The sequence below is a fragment of the Ylistrum balloti genome, unplaced genomic scaffold (genome assembly GCF_031769215.1).
Source record: "Ylistrum balloti isolate Yb309-2 unplaced genomic scaffold, AGI_CSIRO_Ybal_v1 Utg369852, whole genome shotgun sequence".
NCBI classification, from domain to species: Eukaryota; Metazoa; Mollusca; class Bivalvia; order Pectinida; family Pectinidae; genus Ylistrum; species Ylistrum balloti.
Window position 1 is genome coordinate 98,274 of NW_026782004.1, and position 21,394 is coordinate 119,667.

General features: G+C 33.6%; 1 protein-coding gene across 1 annotated transcript in view; it reads left to right on the forward strand.

The window, feature by feature from the left end:
- LOC132545677 (calcium-dependent protein kinase C-like) overlaps positions 1 to 21,394 on the forward strand; it is a gene marked incomplete at its 5' end in the record, with an annotated part of 136,112 nt that overhangs the window by 60,281 nt on the left and 54,437 nt on the right. The window contains one exon of the mRNA XM_060209364.1: positions 6,963 to 7,091. Coding sequence (XP_060065347.1) covers positions 6,963 to 7,091 — 129 coding nt within the window. The remainder of the gene's footprint in view (positions 1 to 6,962; positions 7,092 to 21,394) is intronic.

Below are 21,394 nucleotides of genomic sequence, written 5' to 3' on the forward strand. Positions count from 1 at the left end.
TAATGCCTTGAAACTTGGTTCCTCTGAGGCTATTCAGCGTAGACACTTTGAGAAACTGACAAATGGTAGCACTTTTTTAGCTTACTAATTGATTATCTATAGCAATTACAGTGAGTTTTGTGGACGAAATATCACTTTTATCTGATCTCGGGAGGATCTTGTGGCAGTTATTGGGAAACAGTTATTGAAACATTTCAAAATTGATATTGCAGGATCCCTTTATCAAAGTCTCTTATGACTATATGCTATTTCTTTGAATTGTTTTGCCAGTTGCAGTGTTGATGCTGGTTTTTTGCGTGCTGTTTGTAAACTGAATTTTTAGTTGAAATTGGTTTTAGATTTCAACATAACTCTTCATAAAAATTTTGTAAATTTCTTCAAAAATTAGACTGTATCTGACAAGGTAATTCAAAATTGTATTTCATCATGATTTTAACAAATGTCAACATTTGTTGCAAGTATTGTGTTCATAATGACAGAATGGCAGCTGGAGAATGTTCATCCTGGGGCTAAATTCTTTCCATATTAGCAAGTATCACCAAGGAAAATAACTGTCTTGTGAATTATACTCTGTTTGGTTCTAATACAGCTGAGCTTAATTTGGTATTTTATCAGCTAATTTTGTTGTCAAATTTGGATTTCATTAAGCTTCACATTTTTAAGCATTCCAAAAGGATATAACATGTGTTTGCTTTGGAAGGCAAAGTTTAAAATGAAGAGAAAATTTACAAAGTTATACGTAATAAGTTGACAGTGTTCATCTAGAATCATTTGTTTAGATCTAAAGCTTAAGATGTTTCTTTGATCACATACAGTCATTTGCATTTACAATGTAACTTAAATGCAGTCACAGTTTGTGTGTGTAGTAGTATCTAGTAAGTCCAGACATTTTGGTTTGGGTGTGTAGTAGTACCTAGTAAGTCCAGACATTTTGGTTTGTGTGTGTAGTAGTACCTAGTAAGTCCAGACATTTTGGTTTGTGTGTGTAGTTGTACCTAGTAAGTCCAGACATTTTGGTTTGGGTGTGTAGTAGTACCTAGTAAGTCCAGACATTTTGGTTTGGGTGTGTAGTAGTACCTAGTAAGTCCAGACATTTTGGTTTGGGTGTGTAGGAGAACCTTGTAAGTCCAGACATTTTGGTTTGTGTGTGTAGTTGTACCTAGTAAGTCCAGACATTTTGGTTTGGGTGTGTAGTTGTACCTAGTAAGTCCAGACATTTTGGTTTGGGTGTGTAGTAGTACCTAGTAAGTCCAGACATTTTGGTTTGTGTGTGTAATAGTACCTAGTAAGTCGAGACATTTTGGTTTGTGTGTGTAGTTGTACCTAGTAAGTCCAGACATTTTGGTTTGGGTGTGTAGTAGTACCTAGTAAGTCCAGACATTTTGGTTTGGGTGTGTAGTAGTACCTAGTAAGTCCAGACATTTTGGTTTGTGTGTGTAGTTGTACCTAGTAAGTCGAGACATTTTGGTTTGGGTGTGTAGTAGTACCTAGTAAGTCCAGACATTTTGGTTTGGGTGTGTAGTAGTACCTAGTAAGTCCAGACATTTTGGTTTGGGTGTGTAGTAGTACCTAGTAAGTCGAGACATTTTGGTTTGGGTGTGTAGGAGAACCTTGTAAGTCCAGACATTTTGGTTTGTGTGTGTAGTTGTACCTAGTAAGTCCAGACATTTTGGTTTGGGTGTGTAGTAGTACCTAGTAAGTCCAGACATTTTGGTTTGTGTGTGTAGTAGTACCTAGTAAGTCCAGACATTTTGGTTTGGGTGTGTAGTAGTACCTAGTAAGTCCAGACATTTTGGTTTGGGTGTGTAGTAGTACCTAGTAAGTCCAGACATTTTGGTTTGGGTGTGTAGTAGTACCTAGTAAGTCCAGACATTTTGGTTTGGGTGTGTAGTAGTACCTAGTAAGTCCAGACATTTTGGTTTGGGTGTGTAGGAGAACCTTGTAAGTCGAGACATTTTGGTTTGGGTGTGTAGGAGAACCTTGTAAGTCGAGACATTTTGGTTTGGGTGTGTAGTTGTACCTAGTAAGTCCAGACATTTTGGTTTGTGTCCACGAGTATATTAGGCGTAACATACACTTTTGCATAACTTCAGTAGAATACAGTAATGTTGAGGTATTCTAAATGCTGATTCCTTAATTCATTCTGTATGTTTTAGACATAAAGAAGGTTGTAACTGGACGTAAACTATGACTTCATTAATGTTCTATTAATCGGCTTTAACTAGTGTCTTAAGCCGAGTAGAATAGATGTCAATAACAGACAGTTCTTGTACCTTTGATGAAGGATTAGCAGGAAAATGATGCTGTTATCCAAGAAAAATTTCCATATAAGTTAGGATAAAATGCCTTTATAGGTCATAATACTTAGACCCATTAAAGCGCTAAAATGGTGTCATTCCATGTTATCCTTATTGACAAGTCTGTCCAAAAACAGAGATTGCATACAATGAATGCCACACATATGTTTAAGACAATCACTTGGGTAGCTCTAGAACAGGCTCTCATCTCTTTTAAATCAGCAATTAACAGTCAATTCATGTGAATTCAGGACATTATTGCAAATGAAGATTGCTGTATAGTGGAACCCACTTAATGTCATGTCTGTTTATGTCACTTTCCATTTAATATCACAATTTCTTGAAACACCAAATTTTCCCTATATATTCTATGTAACCCATTATGTCACTTTCATGTATAACATAACATCATTTTAGATTTTAAACAATCTCTTTAAGAAACAAGTCAGTTTGGAGAATCAGTTTTAGACGTCGAAAAAAAAGTGTCAACTGTTAATGTCACATTCCATTTATTATCACATTTTCCCCCAGACAAATGGAACATGATAATAAGGGGGTTTCAGCATATATAAAAAATGTATCTCACTGAACACTCTCAATTTTCACAGTCACTTAACCTTGTTATTCAGTAATATTGTTGTTATCTAATATAAAACCTTCAATCAGATGCAGACCTACAAGTTTTCATTAATGCTTAATTTCAGGGTTTGTGGACACTTAAGCTGTCCATGTGATGTTTCAAGAGTGTATGCTGACAGAAAATGAAATCCTGTATTACAATATGACTGGTCAGCCAATGAAAACATTAAACAGGCACTATGCAAACATCTGTCAGAATGAAGTGATGAAGTCAGTTGGAAAAGGAAAGATCCAATAATTACCTCATCACTAGGGCATTGCTTTGTCTTTTACTGAAATGACAGTTCTGGCATTGTTTCCAACAAAACCATGATAATTGGTTGAGAGATAAGGAGTGTTTGTGACAGCAGTGTCCAAAGGGTTTCGGATCATAGCTTGACTTTCTCATATACTTGCCATGGTTTTACTTGTTTGTTATCAAAAGAAAGGGAACAAAATGCATGCAGTTTTGGTTATTGAAGATTTATCTCACTGTTATTTTACTCTTAATAATTTTCACTAATGTAATTACAACCCTATATATTGCTTTAGTGATTTTGTTGTCATTTGCAATTTCATAATAATAACAATAATTTCGTATTTAAGTGTCTTGAGTGTTTTATTTGAAAATTTAAACATTTGGATTGAAATTGTATTCAAAGTTTAGTAAATAATATAAAAAAATATAATGTAAAAATAATAAGTTTGCTTGTCACATGAACATCGTTGGATAAAGTAATAATTTGTTAATCCATAAATGGAACCCTCATGGCTTTGTATTCTGGATGCTATTTATAGTGTATTAACAGCTTGATGCTGACAAACATGGCCATATTTGTACTTAGTTAATTTCAACAGGCTGGCAGTGATTTGGTCTGATGAACGAGAGGATGGTGTCGGTAATTGTCTGAGAGACAATATTTTCCCTCCTGATAGGACACTGTTGTCAAACAACATAGAATTCTGAAAACAAAAAACCTTAATGTGTTCTGTATAGTAGCACATACAGATGGCAAACTGGAAACTGTCGCTTGAAGAGCTTTTGTAGCGGATTCAATTACTGAACGAAACTGCCTAACCTTCCAAGTGGATAAGGGAGTGATGTGGAATGGAGGCTAGGTGATAGCAGGCTCTCGTTGTGATTGACTTACGTGGTTATTTGTGCCATCAGATGCTTATGTAAAGAGGTGGATGAAGGGTATTTTAGACTCTGCTGATCACACTGGTCTCTTCAGATAAACCTTGTTGCTCCAACATAAATAAATTATACACACTGTTCACATGCATGAAACGGCCTAAAACTAACTTTTCAAAAAGTGACGCCTCTTTAATATTTCAGTTAGTTGTGTCTCCGTTGAAGCGAAGTAATTGAAAATGGCTTTTTTCTTACTGCCTTGATGGCCTGTTCAGTGACACTGGTAAAGTTACATACATAACCAGATTGTAGTCTCTTCCTCTTGAATGAGCTTACGGATGTCCTCCAGGATACTTAGATTTATTTGAGTGTCAGACGCAGTGCCCGAGTGTATTTGTAAGATTTGTCATTGGGAAATAGTTCCAGGTGGTCCCCAAACAATTATTGCTTGGAAGATGAATGTTGACAGTATGATAAATTAGTTTTCATTGGTATAATTATGATTATCTGCATGTGATAGTTTGGGTTCTGGAGTTATATTATATTCCAAATTGCCCAATGCTGTCTCCTCTACTCATAGCCTCCCCCACGTATCGGCTTGTTTCATGCAAAGGGAAGGTCTCTGACCATATATAGGAAAGACATAACAGATACGGCTGGAGGCACTGTCATGATAAACATTTTTTAGCCTTAAATTTTTAAGTCTGGAAGAAAAAAAGAAAAATAAGTGAAAATAGGTTTGTGTTCTGTTCGTTTGTCCACCTGTCTGAACCTGTCAGTCTGTGCCCTTAAACCTCCTTTTGAAAATTTTATACTTTAAAACAGGATCTTTTTAATTGCTCATTCTACTGGCTCAATTGTTATTTTGAAATCTTGAATGTATAAGATTTACTGAAAAATTGGGTTCAAATATACTGAAATGCCCCTGTCTGTCTGGGTCGTCTGCACATATTATCAAGAGAATTCCTCCTAAACTGGTTAACTCATTCCAAGGAAATTTCATATCAATGTAAAGGACATTCGAAGGACAATATGTAGATGTGCATGCAACTTTTTCTCCAAAACTTTTGGTTGTCATGGTACCTGGAAATTGTAAACAGGTTTTACTATAGCTGGCCATCATGATAGACATTAATAGGTAAGCTTGGTATTTGAACCAGCTAACATAGGAGGTATTAACCGAAATAGAGATTCTAACTCCTCACAAGGGTATTGAGTCACGCCTTTGATTGGTTATTGTGGCGGAGATAGCAAAGTAGAATTAACGTCAAATAAATTCAGGATCCTGTTGTAAATTTTGGTAGTCCCCGACATACATACCCCTCTGGGAGCCATGTGCTAGAACTTTGTGCACTGAGCTATATTAAAGCAGGTTTCTTTATTACGCAGTAAAAGACCAAGAGATACCCACATGTACATATAACTGGTATAAGTGAATAATCAGTAGAAGACCAAGTACCTTTACAAACGTTATTGAAGCTTATTAGAGGCCAATCTAGTGAATGCAAAGTAGATACCATTTTCTCTAAGGTGGTTGTTTTTTACAAGGTCATCATAAATTAATTTGGTATGAACTGCTATTAGAGGACGCAGATGTAGATATTTTACACAAGGAAGGTGGTTTCTTATCACAGGGTGATCTCTAGTGCATGTGACCTCACATAAAAGGGCCTTCTATGAACAGGCTTGACTTGATTTTGCCATGTAGTAAAATGATAAACTCAGCTTAATTGATCAATGGCAATACAAAAAGAGACTTCATAATATTGTCAGTTAGAAATAAGTAGTGGAGATTCAGTATATAATGAATTGTTATATAAACAGTAGTTGATGGTAGATACTCTATACCTTACATGCTATAATATGATGTAATAATGATGTCAGATTGGCTCGCTGTCCTGCTCCAAACATCAACCTCTATATAAAGACCATCTGTATTTAGGAGACCACAAACCAAGCCCTTCTCCCCCTTTACAGTTATTTTTTAGTAAAACTGAATCAGTATTCTGGAAGTAGCCTATTTACCATTGTGGTCGCAGAATTCAGATGTAACCATTTCCATCTGTCAGGTTTTGAAATTTTGGTCTAGTTATAGCATGTTAAAAATGGCCTGGATGAATGCGATTTGTGAATGTATGCTGAAAGCAATGAGGTTGATGGTTTTATCAAACTGAAGGGCATAAATATTTCAAATTGCCTCATTCCTTTATACCTTCTTGGGTTCATTTAGGATGTACCACTTCCATAAAAAAGTAAAATTATATAGAAATTTTCTATCTATATAATATGTATTCATACAAATCTGTACTTTTAATATTTTTATCTCACATGGCCCAAGGTGCTTGTGCTGTGGTGGGTTCTGTGTCCATCTGGTGTCAACTTTTTCATTTAAATGGCTGTGTTGAAGCCTGGCAAAATTCTAAAGGAAGTGACCTTGGCCTATATTCAAGGTAGTAGGTGTGAAATTTGTTAAGACCTGTAACCAACTAGCTAAAAGATGCAGAAACATGGTATTTGGCTGAGAGATTCCTAGGATGACACCTGACAAAGTTTAAAAAATGAAATTATCTTAACCCATATTCGAGGTCACAGGGGTTGAATTTGTTACAACATTTAAAAAACTAGTACTGACTAACCAAAAGTGGCAGAAGCATTGCCTATGGCTGATAGGTTCCTAAGATGAAGTTTGATAAAAGAAATGACGTTGACCTTTATTCAAGGTCACTGGGGTCAAATTTGTCAAAACATATGCCAATGGTGTACATGTGAGTGCATTTTTGATAAATACTGATTCTATTTTTGATGAACATTGAATATCAGTTGAGCTATGCAGGCCCATTGGGCCTCTTGTTATCCTTGTATAGTATTTTACATGACAATGGAGTAACCTCTTGTTTTCTGTATCTTTTCAGCATGTGATATGAACGTCCATAAAAGATGTGAAAAGAATGTGCCAAAACTGTGCGGTATGGACCACACGGAGAGAAGAGGTCGCATCTGCATCAAAGTCCACATGGATGGCCAGAAAATGGTCGCGTTGGGTATGTTGGCAATATTATCTAATAATTGAATTTAACCCATTGTCAAACTGTGAAATTTTTCTAGGTGAAATGACTATTATCAAACAGTTCTTTTGTTGTTTTATAACTGCATGTTTAATTACCCTGGGTTACATTAACTGGTCTGTTGCAAAACACTTATTCCCCAATGATATGTATTCCTGCATTGGTTTGTGGTTCAATCTTAAACAATGAAATATTTCTTATTGTGTACCTGTAGTCCATTGTCATACAGTCAGATATTCCTTGGTGTGTACCTATAGTCCATTGTCATACAGTCAGGTCTTCCTTGGTGTGTACCTGTAGTCCATTGTCATACAGTCAGGTATTCCTTGGTGTGTACCTATAGTCCATTGTCATACAGTCAGGTATTCCTTGGTGTGTACCTGTAGTCAATTGTCATACAGTCAGGTATTCCTTGGTGTGTACCTATAGTCCATTTTCATACAGTCAGGTATTCCTTGGTGTGTACCTGTAGTCCATTGTCATACAGTCAGGTATTCCTTGGTGTGTACCTATAGTCCATTGTCATACAGTCAGGTATTCCTTAGTGTGTACCTATAGTCCATTGTCATACAGTCAGGTATTCCTTGGTGTGTACCTGTAGTCCATTGTCATACAGTCAGGTATTCCTTGGTGTGTACCTGTAGTCCATTGTCATACAGTCAGGTATTCCTTGGTGTGTACCTGTAGTCCATTGTCATACAGTAAGGTATTCCTTGGTGTTAATTGGGGATTCAGATTACTTTGTTGTCCGTTGTTCTATTCGATTACAAATTTTTGTCTTTCACAGATTTTACTCAAATTTTGTCAAATTTTTGGACAACTTTTCTGTTTCTTTCGTTAACTGTTTGCTTGTGAGTGATTATTGCATGATGTCATTTATTTATCAATATTAATAAAATCAATAAATATTCAGTTTGAAATGACATCAAAATGGTATATGTAGAGTAAGAATTACTTCTTGGTAAATTTGAGAATTAGTTTAAATGATCTTACTATGGCATCATGTAAGTCCTAGAGGTATTATTGCAAGGGTTTCCATCTCTACTTCACATGATCATGAAATAATTTCAAGCAACTAATATAGACAGCTATACACAATTAAGGTAGCTAGTCTGTTCTGCTCTGAACCATTTTTTTATACAATCTTATTAAGGATTGTCAGATGCTATGGAAGATTATCAATTAATTCTCCTGCTGTATTCATAATCTCATTCTTTAGGCAATATGACCCTTATTTTGTCTGGTTTGGGATTTTCGTAATTAAGTGACCACTTGGTGTCATTTTACTTTCGTCTGGTTATGGCATTTCAGTGTGATTGCACTTTAGATTGTCCTTACCTTTGAATAATATTGAAGGAACATGATGAAACTAACTTTGGAATAACAGGACACTTGAAAATGCAAATGTTAAAAATGGCATAGTGCGAGTGATACAATACAATACTAAATTATCTGAAGGTGTGTACAAACCATGTGAGGCTGTAAGTACACCTCATTGGCACATATCAAACCAAGAATTCATTGATCTTTGTACATATGTACTTTAGCATAGCTGTCGTTCCATTTTTCTCTGATACTTAATATTGTATAACATATCTAGGGACTGTTTACCTGTTACTCTCAGAGTTACATGATCCTATATGTAACCTAGATAATTGTACATTACATATATGGTGATAACTATCATAAATTACAGAGGCATTTATTGACATCATATAGTTTTATTGGAGATGTGTGTTACTCCTAATCACGGTTTTGTATGAGGTAGATTTGACAGTCGCTTGAAACCCTCCACAAATCCATGTTCAATGGCATGTTATTACTCTATTAGAATACCATCACCATGATAGCTTACAAGGGCAACACTCTATGTTGATTGTATGTATAGGAAGATAGAGTTATCATTGGTCGACAGGCAGGCAAGAAAAAAGTGCTAGGACATATTGCTGTTTTCAAAATCAATAAAGAGTAGTATTGATGAGGAAGCAGTGCAAAAGAGCTAGCAAATTGCCCTTTGGAAGTGAAATGGAGATATGGTTTCTGTTGAAAGTAGAGATGATCTGAATGTATCATTCATAAATCACTATTCATAATTGTGAAAAGGTTTTTTTCACGTTTGGACTTAACAAATTGGAGTAAATGCTTATGAATAAGACTTGCAGATGGAGTCTATTCTTAGAGATTGTATATGATGGATATATTGATTATTCTAGAGATTGTATATGGTGGATATATTGATTATTCTAGAGATTTTATATGGTGGATATATTGATTATTCTAGAGGTTTTATATGGTGGATATATTGATTATTCTAGAGATTTTATATGGTGGATATATTGATTATATATTGTATATGGTGGATATATTGATTATTCTAGAGTTTTTATATGGTGGATATATTGATTATTCTAGAGATTTTATATGGTGGATATATTGATTATTCTAGAGATTGTATATGGTGGATATATTGATTATTCTAGAGATTGTATATGATGGATATATTGATTATTCTAGAGATTTTATATGGTGGATATATTGATTATTCTAGAGATTTTATATGGTGGATATATTGATTATTCTAGAGATTGTATATGGTGGAGATATTGATTATTCTAGAGATTTTATATGGTGGATATATTGATTATTGTAGAGATTTTATATGGTGGATATATTGATTATTCTAGAGGTTTTATATGGTGGATATATTGATTATTGTAGAGATTTTATATGGTGGATGTATTGATTATTCTAGAGGTTTTATATGGTGGATGTATTGATTATTCTAGAGGTTTTATATGGTGGATATATTGATTATTCTAGAGATTTTATATGGTGGATATATTGATTATTCTATAGATTGTATATGGTGGATATATTGATTATTCTAGAGATTTTATATGGTGGATATATTGATTATTCTAGAGATTTTATATGGTGGATATATTGATTATTCTAGAGATTGTATATGGTGGAGATATTGATTATTCTAGAGATTGTATATGGTGGATATATTGATTATTCTAGAGATTTTATATGGTGGATATATTGGTTATTCTAGAGATTTTATATGGTGGATATATTGATTATTCTAGAGATTGTATATGGTGGATATATTGATTATTCTAGAGATTGTATATGGTGGATATATTGATTATTCTAGAGGTTTTATATGGTGGATATATTGATTATTCTAGAGGTTTTATATGGTGGATATATTGATTATTCTAGAGATTGTATATGGTGGATATATTGATTATTCTAGAGATTGTATAGATATATTATTATGAGATTGCATATGATATATATTGATTATTCTAGAGATTTTATATGGTGGATATATTGGTTATTCTAGAGATTTTATATGGTGGATATATTGATTATTCTAGAGATTGTATATGGTGGATATATTGATTATTCTAGAGATTGTATATGGTGGATATATTGATTATTCTAGAGATTTTATATGGTGGATATATTGATTATTCTAGAGGTTTTATATGGTGGATATATTGATTATTCTAGAGATTGTATATGGTGGATATATTGATTATTCTAGAGATTGTATATGGTGGATATATTGATTATTCTAGAGATTGCATATGATGGATATATTGATTATTCTAGAGATTTTATATGGTGGATATATTGATTATTCTAGAGGTTTTATATGGTGGATATATTGATTATTCTAGAGATTGTATATGGTGGATATATTGATTATTCTAGAGATTGTATATGGTGGATATATTGATTATTCTAGAGATTGCATATGATGGATATATTGATTATTCTAGAGATTTTATATGGTGGATATATTGATTATTCTAGAGATTTTATATGGTGGATATATTGATTATTCTAGAGATTGTATATGGTGGAGATATTGATTATTCTAGAGATTTTATATGGTGGATATATTGATTATTGTAGAGATTTTATATGGTGGATGTATTGATTATTCTAGAGGTTTTATATGGTGGATGTATTGATTATTCTAGAGGTTTTATATGGTGGATATATTGATTATTCTAGAGGTTTTATATGGTGGATATATTGATTATTCTAGAGGTTTTATATGGTGGAGATATTGATTATTCTAGAGATTTTATATGGTGGATATATTGATTATATATTATTTATCCAATCAATAACCAAGTTTTTTTTGAATTTGTACGTTAATAATTCAGTAGGTAAACCAATGTCAGCTTAATACTTACCAGTATTAGGTTTTGGTCAAACTACATTTTCCCTGTAACACGAGACTTATAAACAAAAATTGCTGGAGAAATTTCTTTAGAAGAGACTTATTTTAGCTGTACACTGAAACACGGAAGTTTTGACTAATCACGGACATAAAAGGCTTGTCAAATCTGTCTTTGAACTGGTGTTTGGTGACAGATATCATTTAATCTTTTGTGTACTGCTGCCAAATTTGCCAAATTTTGCATGCAACTTTTTCAGAATATCATAAAATTGGCAATATTTGAATCTTTGACTTGTCATATTCAGAGTTATTGCCCTTTGTTCCATCTGTGACACTGAGGTTTTACTGAACTGTAAAGATAGAAAATGTCTTCATCATTGCTTTGTCCACTTATTTTGTGAGTATTTCTTTGTACAGACATGTTGTGACCACAAACTTATTGAAGGCAATCTTATCAAGGGTAAAATGGTGTCAAGGACACTAGGTATAAGTTTATGCAAAATGTTTTTATCCATGCCCATGTTGTTTGTTAACACTCAAAATCATTAAGGGCATAAATGGAAAGAATTACGGTAATCATACACACTTCTGTGAATGTGAACAGGAAACAAGTACTGACAATTTAGAACCCCCCTCCCTCCTCAACCACCCACCACCCACCCACCTTGCAGAAAAATTGTGATTTTAGCATGAACAATTACTAGTTCGTAGTTCTTCTGGAACATGCTTTAAAATGCTTTTTAATGTGATACAGTCACAAGTATCCTTGAAGAGTAGCCATATATTTAGATAATATTACATTAGAAAAATAACTATTGTTGTAATATAAATATGTGTCTTTTTCAATTTACCTGAAGAAAGACACTTCTACATTTTGTACAGAGAAGTTATTATTAACAAAAACTTTTTAGATGTATGTCAAGATGGTGGGAAAATGTAGGATGAAAAAGGCCACATATGTAATGTAACAGTAGCAGTCCATCTCACACATTCAGGGTTATTTACTGTAACAAACAGAATTTCATACATTTATAGCCCTAGCTGTCTCGTCGATCCTTTTTGTTAAACCCTCTCAACCTACTACTCCTAATTACGGGTTCCAGGTTCACTGAATACAGACTTGTTAATGTGTCTGTAACATGTACTAAACAAACACAGGTATTGCTTATAAGTTTTCATAACATTTTATGTTGAGAGAAAACAGTTCTCTTCAACACTGGGTATTCTACATTCTACAACTGTGCGTATATTAGTGAACAAGTGTTTTAGACAACTCAAGGAAAGACAACCACAGTCAGGAGGTTTACTACTGGTAATCTAATAATGCGGATGTCTTAAGCAAACACAGATCTTGTGTAGACCAAATACACTGTTGATGGCAGGAATAGGTACAACTGATAATTAGATTAGACTATTCAGAGTAAAACCTCCGGGAGAGGTAGGTGGGAAGGAGTACACATTATGTGTACAGAATGAAAGTAAAAGTGCACAAATATTTCAGTGATGGATAAGGGGGAAGGTTGGGGAAAGGGTGATGAGATGTAAAAATTTGACATACGTAAAGCAGAGCATCAATAATCTAGAAAAAATGAAGACTAAAGGTTCTAAGGTCAAATTAGAACCAGTAGGGTACCAGGACAATCAAATAAGACTTGTAAGTTGGAATATCAAAATACAATGATGCATTGCTATCTGAAATACATTCATACCTTTAAGGAAAAACAGAAAATTGATTAAAAAGACTACAAAATATCACCAAACTAATGTCACTAAACTGATCCAAAGACAACAAATATCACTTAACTTCTACTCAACAGTCCTAAAGACTACAAAATATCACTTAACTTCTACTCAACAGTCCCAAAGACTACAAATTATCACTTACCTATTACTCAACAGTCCCAAAGACTACAAAATATTACTTACCTATTACTCACCAGTCCCAAAGACTACAAAGTATCACTTACCTATTACTCACCAGTCCCAAAGACTACAAAGTATCACTTACCTATTACTCAACAGTCCCAAAGACTACAAAATATCACTTACCTATTACTCACCAGTCCCAAAGACTACAAATTATCACTTACCTATTACTCAGCAGTCCCAAAGGCTACAAAATATCACTTACCTATTACTCAACAGTCCCAAAGACTACAAAATATCACTTACCTATTACTCAACAGTCCCAAAGGCTACAAAATATCACTTACCTATTACTCACCAGTCCCAAAGACTACAAAATATCACTTACCTATTACTCAACAGTCCCAAAGACTACAAAATATCACTTACCTATTACTCAACAGTCCCAAAGACTACAAATTATCACTTACCTATTACTCAGCAGTCCCAAAGACTACAAAATATCACTTACCTATTACTCACCAGTCCCAAAGACTACAAATTATCACTTACCTATTACTCAACAGTCCCAAAGACTACAAATTATCACTTACCTATTACTCAACAGTCCCAAAGACTACAAAATATTACTTACCTATTACTCACCAGTCCCAAAGACTACAAAGTATCACTTACCTATTACTCACCAGTCCCAAAGACTACAAAGTATCACTTACCTATTACTCAACAGTCCCAAAGACTACAAAATATCACTTACCTATTACTCAACAGTCCCAAAGACTACAAAATATCACTTACCTATTACTCACCAGTCCCAAAGACTACAAAGTATCACTTACCTATTACTCAACAGTCCCAAAGGCTACAAAATATCACTTACCTCTTACTCAACAGTCCCAAAGACTGCAAATTATCTATTAACTTTCCAGCTGTTCCAAAGACTACAAAATAATTGTCATTCAGCTGTTAAGCTATAATTATATTAATTGTATCATAAGTCTACAAAATATCTCTATCAGTTGATGATTATAACAACAAATTATCACTTACCTAATACTCAACAGTCCCAAAGACTACAAACCTGTCACACAGCAATTACTTACCAATTTCAAAGACTACAAATTATCAATTAACTTTCCAGCTGTTCCTAAGACTACCAATTAGCACTCAACTTCCCAGCTGTTCCAAAGTCTACCAAAAATGTCATTCAGCTGTAAAGCTATAATTTTATTAAGCATTTAAAAAGTCTACAAAATATCTTCTATCTGTTGAGGATTATAAAGATTGTAGAACGTCACTCACTGTGTTCGTTTTAGCATGTTGTCATGGTAATGTATTAAATGAGACTTATATTTATTTCATTTGTCAATGTCTTGGTCAGGTCTGTACACATTGGAATCTATACTTTCTTAGGGACTGTAAATACTACCACTACAGAAGATACCAGTCATATTTCATCTGATTATACAGTTAAATTGTCTCAAATGATTAACATCATATGTCACTTGTAATTACTATCAATAGTATTTATGGATGGTTGTTGTACTAGAAGATAAGAACATAGTCGTTGATATGACATTTTTGTGTTGGTCAGAATTATGGGTTGTCAAGAAGAACATGTCCGGCCTGAGAAATATTGTCAGGCAACCAGCAACAGGTCAAGATCAACTTCAGATCATCAGCGTTATGGAGTACACATTGATTGACCTAATAGCAAACAGTGAAGTGCTACTTTTTTCTTGATTTTATTTTTTTTTGTTCATATGAGTTATTATTTCTTTAAATCTTAAAACCGAATTTCCAATACTTAAACATGAGCAGAACAGTCATTTTTTTAGTGGGTTAGCACATCTGGTGCACTCGTAGGTGTCATCGTACAAGTTAAATACATCACTGTTTCAATATGCTTACAGTACCAGAACTGCCTGCTGCCTGTCGAACCGGTTTCATTATTTCAACACAACACGACTGATTGACTCATTGCATGAGAACATTTACTGCTTCCATGTTTACTTCCAAGTGATTGAATGACCTGGATATGGATGTTGAGCATATACAATATAAGCCATGAAACAGATATACACATTTATTTTTGTTACAATTTACACAAGCGTACAACGTATCAACAAATGAATAACTACTGCAAACTCTACCTTGTTAGGTTACATGAGACAACCTGTTGTGATTGCCTTTTGTCCAGTGTATTGCTGTGTGCGTTGTGCTTCATAAACAAGTTACATTTTCAATTTCTTCTCAATAACTAAAAAGGTCCAGAGTGCTCATATTGGGCCTGTGGCATGCTGGGGTGAAGGGCTACTAATTTGGTTAAAATGAATTCCCTTTATCCACTTTCTAGGTCACAGGGGCCAAATGTGAAATATGAAATCTTTAAACAACTTCTTCTCAATAACTAAAAGACATAGGGTGCTGATATTGGGCCTGTAGTATGCTGGTTTGAAAAGCTACTTAGTCTCTTTATATTGTTGACCTTGAATTTCAAGGTCACAGGTATCAAATATTTCAAAATCTTTCAACAACTTCTCAATAATTAAAAGGTCCGTAGCGCTCATATTGGGCCCATGGCATGCTAGAATGAAGGGCTACTAATTTGGATAAAATGAATAACCTTTATCGACTTTCAAGGTCACAGGGGCCAAATGTGTTGTAATCTTTAAACAACTTCCTCTCAATAACCTAAAGGCCCAGGGTGCTGATATTGGGCCTTTAGCATACACGGATGGAGAGCTTTCATGTGTGTTTATATCATTGACCTTGACCATTTTTCAATGGCTCATGTGTCAAATATGTCAAAATTTTTAAATAACTTCTTTTAAAAAAGACTTACGGTGCTTATATCAGGTTTGTAGCATGTTTGGATGAATTTTGTTCTTGTCACTAACCTTTCCTCTTTTTAAACTTTTGAACTTACATTGTCGACTTTAATCTATTCTGTATATTAATAGATTATGTGAAACAGTACATAATTGGATTGTAAACTACTCAGTGACAGGCTCACCATAACAGTTCATCAGAGCATGTTAGATCTGAGGAAGTAGCTTTAATTGTCCTGAAAAGATATTTCAAATTTCTAGTCTGGAACATGGCCCACAGACAACTATATTGGATTTTGACATCTGAAAGCTGTTATAGTTTTTTGCCAGAAAGTACTAAAGGGATCTGTGTCAATTTCATGTATTGATATCTCTTATTGGAAAAATGTTCCTGGTCCAATCACATGTATGTATAACAAATATAAATGTTCATGGTCCAATCATATGTATGTATAACAAATATAAATGTTCCTGGTCCAATCACATGTATGTATAACAAATATAAATGTTCCTGGTCCAATCACATGTATGTATAACAAATATAAATGTTCCTGGTCCAATCACATGTATGTATAACAAATATAAATGTTTCTGGTCCAATCACATGTATGTATAACAAATATAAATGTTTCTGGTCCAATCACATGTATGTATAACAAATATAAATGTTCATGGTCCAATCACATGTATGTATAACAAATATAAATGTTTCTGGTCCAATCACATGTATGTATAACAAATAAAAATGTTCATTGTCCAATCACATGTATGTATAACAAATATAAATGTTCCTGGTCCAATCACATGTATGTATAACAAATATAAATGTTCCTGGTCCAATCACATGTATGTATAACAAATATAAATGTTCCTGGTCCAATCACATGTATGTATAACAAATATAAATGTTCATGGTCCAATCACATGTATGTATAACAAATAAAAATGTTCCTGGTCCAATCATTTGTATGTATAACAAATATAAATGTTTCTGGTCCAATCACATGTATGTATAACAAATAAAAATGTTACTGGTCCAATCATATGTATGTATAACAAATATAAATGTTTCTGGTCCAATCACATGTATGTATAACAAATATAAATGTTCTGGTCCAATCACATGTATGTATAACAAATATAAATGGTCCAATCACATGTATGTATAACAAATAAAAATGTTTCTGGTCCAATCACATGTATGTATAACAAATATAAATGTTCCAATCACATGTATGTATAACAAATATAAATGTTCATGGTCCAATCACATGTATGTATAACAAATATAAATGTTACATGGTCCAATCACATGTATGTATAACAAATATAAATGTTTCTGGTCCAATCACATGTATGTATAACAAATATAAATGTTTCTGGTCCAATCACATGTATGTATAACAAATATAAATGTTACTGGTCCAATCATATGTATGTATAACAAATATAAATGTTTCTGGTCCAATCACATGTATGTATAACAAATATAAATGTTTCTGGTCCAATCACATGTATGTATAACAAATATAAATGTTTCTGGTCCAATCACATGTATGTATAACAAATAAAAATGTTACTGGTCCAATCATATGTATGTATAACAAATATAAATGTTTCTGGTCCAATCACATGTATGTATAACAAATATAAATGTTTCTGGTCCAATCACATGTATGTATAACAAATATAAATGTTTCTGGTCCAATCACATGTATGTATAACAAATATAAATGTTCTGGTCCAATCACATGTATGTATAACAAATATAAATGTTTCTGGTCCAATCACATGTATGTATAACAAATATAAATGTTTCTGGTCCAATCACATGTATGTATAACAAATATAAATGTTCATGGTCCAATCACATGTATGTATAACAAATAAAAATGTTACTGGTCCAATCACATGTATGTATAACAAATATAAATGTTTCTGGTCCAATCACATGTATGTATAACAAATAAAAATATTCATTGTCCAATCACGTGTATGTATAACAAATAAAAATGTTACTGGTCCAATCATATGTATGTATAACAAATATAAATGTTTCTGGTCCAATCACATGTATGTATAACAAATAAAAATGTTACTGGTCCAATCACATGTATGTATAACAAATATAAATGTTCCTGGTCCAATCACATGTATGTATAACAAATATAAATGTTACTGGTCCAATCACATGTATGTATAACAAATATAAATGTTTCTGGTCCAATCACATGTATGTATAACAAATATAAATGTTCATGGTCCAATCACATGTATGTATAACAAATATAAATGTTTCTGGTCCAATCACATGTATGTATAACAAATATAAATGTTTCTGGTCCAATCACATGTATGTATAACAAATAAAAATTGCTAATATTTAAGAATTAAGAGATAAATGCACCTGCTTTTCCTTGTGACAGATTTTGGTTAATTTTGATTTTCATTAGTTGCCTCCTATGTTTCAACTCATTAGTATTGAAGCATTACTAACATCAGAAGGACTAAACAGCTGTTTGAGGCAGTATGATTCATTATTTGACTCTACTGCATCTAAATGGGAACTTTGTAAAATACTATAAAGCAAGACAAGAGAAGGATTAAAAAGATGAATAAAGATCAATTTTACATGGAATCAATAAGGATCATACAATGGTGATTGAGCTCCAATGTCCCTTTTGGTCTGGGTTCTCTTGTTCTAAACCTGTGAAGCTCTGAGAATCCATGGAGATAATCCTTGAGGATAATCCATGGAGAACCCTCTTGCATGGTCTTGTTGCATGTTGTTGTAATGGTGTTTGTGGAAACTGTCACATGTATGACACTTCCATGTGTATATACCAGTTGGCTATTAAAACCTGCTCTATTCTCTTTAATGTGACAGATCACATAGAATATTATAAAAGGTACTCAGATAGATTTACTTGTGCATTGTCTATATGTGGTTTGATATTTAACAAAAAACAGACTTCATCATTTATCAGAAAGAGAATCAGTGGCATGTGAAAATCCCCAGATTCCTGCCTCATGTAAACATGCTGTAAATAAGTAGAGAATTCTTCTTCATATTTCTCTTTTGTCTTTCACTTTCAATGGACATTTGTGAAAGAAATGAGGTTTCATGATTGTTTCAGAAATGTACAAATTGTCAAGAAGGTTGAAGTTATTGATATTTAGTAGTCTAAGACAGCTTAAACTAGCAGATTTGCTAACCTCAATCTTTATTTCTCAGACCATTTATCTCCTGGAAAAAATCCTGTTTGGTAGGACATAACTATTCCAGGTCTATATAGAGTTTCAAACCATAAGAGGTTACCTTGATTTAAGTCAAATTAATTATATATTTTGTTACTGAGTAACCCTAAAAGGAGTTTGTGTGAGAAAGAAAAGAAATGGAATACAGATGTCTTATCAGTAGAATGATACCATTGATATCTTTACAAATGATAAAATTATCAAAATATAACCAAATGCAGAAGTTCAGTTTGTTGACTTATCTGTACAGTGATTGATGAGTTTTATTTATCTTTTCAGTGATTGGTGGGTTTGATTTATCATTGCAGTGATTGGTGGGTTTGATTTATCTTTGCAGTGATTGGTGGGTTTGGTTTATCTTTGCAGTGATTGGTGGGTTTGTTATATATTTGCAGTGATTGGTTGGTTGGTGGGTTTGATTTATCTTTGCAGTGATTGGTGGGATTGATTTATCTTTGCAGTGATTGGTGGGTTTGGTTTATCTTTGCAGTGATTGGTGGGATTGATTTATCTTTGCAGTGATTGGTGGGTTTGGTTTATCTTTGCAGTGATTGGTGGGTTTTATTTATATTTGCAGTGATTGGTGGGTTTGGTTTATCTTTGCAGTGATTGGTGGGTTTGTTATATATTTGCAGTGATTGGTTGGTTGGTGGGTTTGATTTATCTTTGCAGTGATTGGTGGGATTGATTTATCTTTGCAGTGATTGGTGGGTTTGGTTTATCTTTGCAGTGATTGGTGGGATTGATTTATCTTTGCAGTGATTGGTGGGATTGATTTATCTTTGCAGTGATTGGTGGGTTTGGTTTATCTTTGCAGTGATTGGTGGGTTTGGTTTATCTTTGCAGTGATTGGTGGGTTTGGTTTATCTTTGCAGTGATTGGTGGGTTTTATTTATATTTGCAGTGATTGATGGGTTTGGTTTATCTTTGCAGTGATTGGTGGGTTTGGTTTATCTTTGCAGTGATTGGTGGGTTTGGTTTATCTTTGCAGTGATTGGTGGGTTTGGTTTATCTTTGCAGTGATTGGTGGGTTTGGTTTATCTTTGCAGTGATTGGTGGGTTTGGTTTATCTTTGCAGTGATTGGTGGGTTTGGTTTATCTTTGCAGTGATTGGTTGGTTTGGTTTATCTTTGCAGTGATTGATGGGTTATTTTATCTTTGCAATGATTGATGGTTTTGATTTATCTGTGCAGTAATTTCCTTGTGTAATAGATATCTGCTCTCAGTCAATATCATGTGCTGAAATGCATTGATACAGTCGGTGGCATGTCCATCCCACATCTGTCCTGTCTATTCTGCCTTTGTGTCAGAGTATTTGGTGTGTTTTAGATGACAGAATGGATGTCCATGTTGAAGTGACTTAATGTTGTTAAGAAGTGTTTTTTTTAATTGATATGTTTTAATGCTAAAAATCTTAGGAATAATTTTCTTGTCTTTCAATTTGAGTTTGTCTTTGTCTGCTTTAAATTGTCGGCGCAGCAGACATGTGTAACAGCACGTGATGGTTCAATGTATTTAACTCTGTACATAGCTGGACTTTTTCATTGCTCTGAGAGCTGTAGAACTTGTGTACTGTTCTGTATAACAAAGCTAAAATCCAGCAGAATACAAATTGTATATGAGTAGATATTGTCAGTATTTGACCTAATTCAAATAATCTGTAATATTAAAGATGAATAGTAAAGCTAGTCCATAGATTGGTGTCAAACTATAGTATCAGTTTTGCTGCCTTCTTTTCATTGTTCTCATTGGTGTTTTCAAGATGATAAATTGACTTTCTCTCATCAAATGTATCCATATTTATATGTTGACTTTGCTCATTTCATTGATTGTATCCATGGCGATGTGTTGATTTGCTCTCATTGGATGTATCCATGGTGATTTGTTGTTTTTCTCTCAATGGTTGTATCCATGATGATGAGATAACTAACTGGCCTTGGCTACATACATGTTGATGAGTTGATTTGCTCTCATTGACTGTGTCCATGATGATGAGTTGAATTTTTGTGACCCCAGATTGAAAGATTGAGGGTACATCATTTTTTGTGCTGTTTGTTTGTCTGTTGCCAACTTCAATCTTGTCCATAATTATTGCACTGGCAGGGCTTTCATATTTTGCA